The sequence below is a fragment of the Micromesistius poutassou genome, assembly GCF_964030765.1.
Source record: "Micromesistius poutassou genome assembly, chromosome: 14".
Lineage (NCBI taxonomy): Eukaryota > Metazoa > Chordata > Actinopteri > Gadiformes > Gadidae > Micromesistius > Micromesistius poutassou.
This window is the reverse complement of record NC_140284.1, coordinates 816044-823719: the sequence shown is the minus strand read 5'-3', so window position 1 is coordinate 823719 and position 7676 is coordinate 816044. Positions and strand designations below refer to the sequence as shown.

The 7676-nt window shown below is 44.2% G+C and overlaps 1 protein-coding gene across 4 annotated transcripts in view; it reads right to left on the bottom strand.

The window, feature by feature from the left end:
• tfpia (tissue factor pathway inhibitor a) overlaps positions 1-3758 on the bottom strand; it is a 33528-nt gene extending 29770 nt beyond the window's left edge. For all 4 annotated transcript variants that reach the window (XM_084478289.1, XM_084478290.1, XM_084478291.1 and 1 more), the window contains exon 1: positions 3628-3758. In XM_084478289.1, coding sequence (XP_084334415.1) covers positions 3628-3754 — 127 coding nt within the window. In that variant the 5' untranslated portion in view covers positions 3755-3758. The remainder of the gene's footprint in view (positions 1-3627) is intronic.
• Positions 3759-7676: the final 3918 nt, after the last annotated feature.

The window sequence follows — 7676 nt, the reverse complement described above, 5'->3', positions numbered from 1 at the left end:
ACACACACACACACACACCACACACACACACACACACACACACACACACACACACACACACACACACACACACACACACACACACACACACACACACACACACACACACACAGCTTTCACTTCGACAGTCTTTCGGGGATAGGCCTTGGTGAGAGATAATTGAGTTGCCTCCAGGCTGCGGTTAGTGAGAGAACTATTACAGGAACAAAGGGAGAACACACCTCGGGTCGGAGCATTGAGGCCCAGAGATTGGAAGGATCAGGTGTCATTAGTCATCGCCGCAGCAAACCAGGAGATAGGTATGAGAATGTGAAACCAAACCAAAGCCGTGAATCGGTTCAAAAGAAAGAGAGAACGAAAGCTCATTTGCTTGGGAGAAAAACAACCCCCAAAAATATTCAGACGAAATTAGACTTCTCTAATTGTCGACGAGGAGAACTTCCCAATCAGGACGAATGCATCATTGCGCCGAAATAACTAGACATCACCACATTTTTGTATTATACAGTCGGGGCCGTAAACATTAAATCTGCTGGACTTCATTACAATAATAAACGCCACACGACCGACTTTGTGCAGTTTCATCTCCTTAAAGGGTTCAACACAACGGAACTATTTGCAACACAGAGCTCCACGTGACTAATTAATTTTCCCTACATTATAATAAGACGCAGCGCAGACGTCAACACACACGATTGAAGAAATAGTCTGGGACAGGAACAAATATAACCATGGCAGCCCCGGTGGTTATAATGTCTAAATAAGGAGGAGAGAGAGAGAGAGAGAGAGAGAGAGAGAGAGAGAGAGAGAGAGGAGAGAGAGAGAGAGAGAGAGAGAGAGAGAGAGAGAGAGAGAGATGAGAGAGAGAGAGAGAGAGAAGAGAGAGAGAGAGAGAGAGAGAGAGATGTGTTTTTGTCCCACACCTATGGTGTAATCCAGCAGCTCTTTATGGGGCCCAGGGCTGTTATGCGGCCACGTAATAAAGTGCCACTCCTTCTTAGCAATGAGAGCGAGGCACGTGTCCTGAGGTAATCAGTTTGTGGGGGTTGGCAGCTCCACTCTTGTGTAGTAGTCAATGCATATTACGCATCATATGATTAGAAAAGAAAAGACAATAGTGTGATAGATTCAACTGAATTAACCAACAATTATAATACAATGTTTAAAAATACGTTAAGTGACAACTGAAGGTAACGTAAGTTGTCACTTAATGAGCTTGAGCTTTTTAAAATTATTTTAACTTGAATTTTTCCATATGCAATCAGTAATCATTATCTCACGGGCACAAAAAGCAATTAAAATGCAAATATTTGTGTGTGCGGGAAATGTCAGAGACCTAACTTGTGTGTGTGAGCACTGAACAACACAACAACTCGATCCGACGAGAAAAAGGTTAGCAGCTTCTGATTAAACAACAACACTGTAGTACATCAGCCTACCCACCACTGGACAGGGCTCGTCAACATGGGACTATTTACCAGCCTGATAAGCCTGGCTCATTTATATGATAAGGAGAATTGCCATAAACAACTACGCACGAATCTCACGTGAATCCCAATGTTATGCACTCAAGATAACACTTTATCACAACGTGCTGTGCGACTCTATAAAATATAAAATCTGATCCTTTTTTAATAGAAATGTTTCCGTACATTGGAGATCTCATATTGTGTGAAAGTAGGTCATTAATCATGAACGATGGTCCATAACTAACTCAGATTGCTGCTCGTAACGTCCGCTAGCGAGAAAATAGGGCTCATGTGACGTGCAGCCGCCCTGGTGCTCTGACACAACGCCGCTGAGGAGCTGGGGCTCGAACCCACAACCTCAGGGTTGGAATGCAAAACGCTGTAAGGACCGCAGCCGGTCCGGACGGTTCTATCCACATCGTGTAACGTTCTGAAGGCATCGGGAGGTGAGTGGGCGAGCGGTACCCTGGACGGTTCTATGGACATCGTGTAACGTTCTGAAGGGGGCGAGCTGTACCCCGGACGGTTCTATCCACATCGTGTAACGTTCTGAAGGGGGCGAGCTGTACCCTGGACGGTTCTATATCGTGTAACGTTCTGAAGGGGGCGAGCGGTACCCTGGACGGTTCCACATCGTGTAACGTTCTGAAGGCATCGGGAGGTGAGGGGGCGAGCTGTACCCTGGAGGCCGGCCATCGCTTTGCCTCAGTGGCGACTGGTGCAGCAACGTGTACACTGTAGCGCCCACAGGGAGGGTTTGCGTTCGGTGGCGTCTAACATGCCAAGGCATTCAGACTGCCGAATAACAAGTCATTTGAGTTAGAAAAGCAACAACATTCCTGAATGCAGACCCCGCCCGGCGACTTCTGGCAGACCACCGACCAGGAATGTCCGGACATGGCTTGTGTGTTTGGGAATTTTGGCACACACACTGTTTTGGTCCTCCTGTTTTAGTGCCTATCTGCACATCATGATGCACTCAAAACAAACACATACACACTCTTAAAAAAATACACAAGCACACACACTCATAACATACGCAAGCACATTGTTACACTACCTCCAAGCTGCATCTGACCCAAACAGACACTGATCGTTATCGGCCTTAATTGATGTAACATGATAACAGCACAATGCGATTATCCTCATGATAACACGGTCTGTATCACTCTGTTAACAATGGACTGGGAGTAGGGCTACTGCACCATATATAGAACTCTATACGCTTTGTATTTTATTTTCACCAGACATCCTGGGGTGATGACCTTCAGGCGGATGATGTAAGAGTATTAAATGGCTCTCTCCCCCCCCCCCCCCCCCCCTTCAATGCGCTGGACTGGACGACTCGAGGCTTTCACAGCTTGTTGAATCCCAGACATTCAATCCGAACAGCCTTGTTGAAGCCCTCCACCGCCAGAGAAGACTGTAGCATGTCGGGTCTCCGGGCCAGGTCTTAGAGAGCCTAGTCACCCAAAGTCAGCTGCTGGTTGTTGGTGCGGACGGTGAAAAAAAAGGGTGCTGCGGAGGATTCACCCATGTTTTATTGCGCTGTTCGAGGCGTCAAATAGGGAAAGGAACTTTTCCTTTTAGGGTCAGAAGCACAAGAACCATGGAGGTCCCTCCTTTATGGACCGTGCGGTGCATCCTAACCCAAACCTTGTTGGCTACCAATTCACAGGCCGTCCGATGTGACACTTTAAAACGAGGTTCTGTGAAAGAAGCGGGAACCATTCATCACCTGAGTCATGAGCATAAGTCACCGAATAAATGTGATCATATAAGACACAATTACCTTATCCGATTGTCTTCGCCAAGTGCCTCTTCAAGATGTTTTGTATTTTCATTTCAAAAGAGAGACAACGTGCTTCCTTGTGTTTGCATACAAAGTGTTGATATAGGCTACAGCGATATTGGTAATAAAAAGCCCTAACATTCGGTAGGCCTTTATATATATAGGCTATATTGGTAGACTACAGTTTTCAATTCGTAATTAACTGTAGGCTGCCAATTACGCACAGCATGAGACACGTTTCAAAAAGTATTGCATCCAGTTTACAAAGTATGCAGGACTAAAACCCTCCAAAAAGCGCAACGTGTTAGATTTGACATCGCCAAATAAAAAGACGTAGCCTATATGTGATTTTTTCCAGTGTCTTACCTTTATGAGCTGAGTGGAAAGCTTGGGATATGGAGCCGAAGCAGAGCGAAAAGACGCACAGAATCCACCCCGTGTTGATTGCAGCCATGCTGGGTGAGGAGAGCGCAAAGTTAAGGAGAAACTTCATGGACGCATATTTAAAGGCTGGAGGATTCCTTCGGCGCGCACTTCCGGCTGATAACACACACACACACACACACACACACACACACACACACACACACACACACACACACACACACACACACACACACACACACACACACACACCCGTCTGGACGCTGATAATGCACATTCAACGCAAAAGTGTCATAGGAAACCATCGCATCCTCTTTTACATCATTACAAGTCATGTTTTTACATCATTATATTACAAGTTCACTGTCAGAAAGAAAATGCTTTTGTTAAAGAAGATGACAGATAAATATCGAAGCGCGAATTGCGCTCGCTTTTTAAAAAAATATATATATACTGTAGCCTATATATTTTTTATTTTATTTTTTATTATTATTGCTATAAACAATATGAAACGAACCTTAAACTTAATGCAACCCTCTCTCTTTTCATGTGTGTTTTATTTAGTCGGGTTGAACCCCGCTGTTGAACCTCCAGTGCGTAATTGCGCTGTAATCCGCAGCCAATGATCCTCTGTAATGAGAAGGTTTCACCCAAGGCACATTGCCCGGTCCGGCTTTGGACAAAAACCTCCATCAAAGTGTCGGCTCGGAATTGTGCCATTGCAGGGATTTGAACTTTGCTACCTCGGTGCCAGTACTGCACCATTGAATTAAGGTTGGAAATTGTCTTTTGAAAGAAAAAAAAAAAGCCAGCCATTCTGCCTCGCAGGAGAATGCAATTCAAATTGTAAAAAAAAATGGTTTCAGTTTGAAGGGCATTATCTGAATACATGATTAGGGTGTAATCTAGTTGACACACCGTGTAAAATAAACATGCACAGGCGAAGGAAGTGCTCCTGGGTTAGAGTATGACTAACAAGTGTCTCGGATGGCAAGTCATCAGGGATGTCACATTTAATAAATGGCATTGCAGTCTTATCTTTTATTTGGAAACGAGAATTGATGAGTCGTACAATTATCAAAAACAAAGATAGATTCAGATAAACTGGCATATCCATCGAAGTTACGCAGGGAATCTGAGTAGGCCACTGATATTTATTAGAAAGCTCAGCTGTTTTCAGCAAAGCAATCTGCTTTTCTAGTGGGGCCCACCTTAAAGGGGGCATCACTATGACGACAAACGAACGAACTGAACCAGGGACTTTAAAGCGGAAGAGAACCCCAAATAGTTTTTCTTTGTTCTAAACGTAATACGTAATCCGTCTTATGATCAACATAGTAATATATTCTGCGATGTTCTTTTTTTATAAGACTGGCATTTAAAAACGTGTTTTTCCATTCTCCACCAACCAGTTTGTGAGCGTACCCTAACCTTAATTGTGATATTTTCATGACGTCACGACACCTCACAGAGTACTTATTGTAAGTGGCGTTGGTTGAAGGTGTCTGCTAAATGCCCTAAATGTAATTGTAAATGTCAAGGCGCACCAGGCGGACAGATGTGTGGGGCTGTGTGGAGCGTATTCTGGCCAGCACTTGCTGCTGATTGTCAAGTCAGAGGGAGGCTTAAAGCTAGGGTAACACTAATATTTTCGAAGCTTTTTCTGTCATATTTATTGTTTTTCTCTTTACATCCGGACACCAAAACAATAAATCAACTGCTCTTACAAAGACCATCCAATCATTTATTTTATTTTATGCCTATATGTCTACCTACCTACTAACCTGGCCACACTCTGCCCGTGCAATTATTGTACCTGACCAGATACTTTCCCAAGCCTAGACAGACCTCTTGCTAAAGCTAGCGATCTAGTCAAGAGATTTGGGTGAGTGGCTTTGGAGGGAGAGAGAGGGGTGCTTTTTTTGGCGAATGCTATCAAAATTGAGAGAGAAGTAGGGAATTCAATCCGGAACTTCCCAGAACTCTAATCTTTGGTAAATCTGATAGTATTATTAATTTAGCAGGAAAGGGGGGTTTAGCTTTAACCATTACACATTTAAGTTACTGTAATTCCTCTTAACAGATGAGTCAAATCAAACATCATCCCACCTGAAGGCAAGTGTGCCGACATCTGCTCATATGAAGTCATCCCCTTATGTGTGCCAACATCCTATTGAAGTGATGTCCGTGATCTGTTTGTGTAAAATAGGTTGTAATCCGTGGATCATTTATTTTATTGTATTATTTTATGTAAACACACAAATCTGCCATACCTGCCATCTTCATCACGGTCAGTTTGGATGTGCTTGTAATCGCACATGTATTAGTTGATCAGATGCTCTCTTCCTTCTGGAAGAATGGTTTAAACAAAAATAAAAAGATCTAAAACAGATGCTAACATAGAAAGAAAAATGTCTTTATTAGCTGCTTTTATTTTGCAAAGCAGACAGAGAGGAGTAGTCAAAAACAATGACTACAGATGATAACATCCATGACACCACAACAACAATAAAAAAAATGTGTTGTGGTTTTAAAGACCTTGTTGTCAAATGTCCCCACATCGCACCTACCAGATGTGTGAGTGTTTTTGTTTGTGTGTGTGTGTGTGTGTGTGTGTGTGTGTGTGTGTGTGTGTATGCGTGTGTGTGTGTGTGTGTGTGTGTGTGTGTGTGTGTGTGTGTGTGTGTGTGTGTGTGTGTGTGTTTGTCTGTGTGTGTGTGTGTGTGTGTGTGTGTGTGTGTGTGTGTGTGTGTGTGTGTGTGTGTGTGTGTGTGTGTTTGTCTGTGTGTGTATTTGTGTGTGAATGAGAGGAATTAATTGTAAAAGTGGTAATAGTGCCCAGATAAGCACAATGGCGAGGCAGTCCACTTATATTATCTTGGTCGGTTGCCAGGGCAACCACAGCACCATGATCGAGTTCTTATCCTCAGGTCGCTCTCTCCTGTCCCCTCCATCTCTCCCTCTTTGTCTCTCCCCTCTCTCCTCTCTCACTCCATCCCCCATCTCTCATGTCTTGTCAATGACACTGAGAGCGATGGGTTCCAAACAATACCTCAAAGAAATCTTATTTGTGAAGTGTGTGTGTGTGTGTGTGTGTGTGTGTGTGTGTGTGTGTGTGTGTGTGTGTGTGTGTGTGTGTTAGTAGGCAGGACATTGTGTAAGTGAGTGAATGAGACATTGTCTGTGTGTATATATGTGTGTGTGTGTGTGTATATGTCTGTATGTGTGTGTCATAAGGGAGGGCTGTGAGAGCCATCTCAGAAGTGTGACTCAGTGTGATGAAGAGAAGCAGACCTCTCTGGTGGGCCTCCGGGGGGGGGTGACCCACAGAGGGGGGTCACATGACCAGGGTCTGGTTAACAGCTCAGATGGAATTTCCTGTGTTCCAATGCTCCCACGGTACCATGACCTCATCAGTTCTGTTGGCATAGCGATGCTGCAGACCGGTCGTCAATGGGAACGTTTTTCTGGCTGCGGAAGTGAACAAAAATGAGTCTGTAGAAGTAGTGGGAAGCAGAACATAACTTCACACGTGTGTGTGTGTGTGTGTGTGTGTGTGTGTGTGTGTGTGTGTGTGTGTGTCTACACACTTGTACACACATACACACTAACACGTGTTTAACCACCATTGCTTGCACCAATTTAATACAAAACACTTCAACATGGCCTTCAATGAGCTACACAAGACGGTATGGCTCCCTCTCACCCTAGTGCCAACCCTACCTCCCACCGGCCCCCCTCAGCAGTCACCTGGGGACTATAATGTTCTCTGTCATTTGCATCTACTAGGATTGTTAACGGGGATTGTCTTGATAGTACGATTTGAAGTTACTTACTATCCAACATAACACAACACCGTGTCCATGGGGGTTGTTGTTTGGAGATGAAATTAATGAATCGCGTTGATGGTAAATGGAGTAAATAAAAACCGTACATTACAGAAGCTGTGCTATATTGACCGCGAAAACTCTGCTGTCCTGCCTTTCGAAGCAAGGCAGTGCCAACATGTACCAGGATGCAATTTGCAAGCT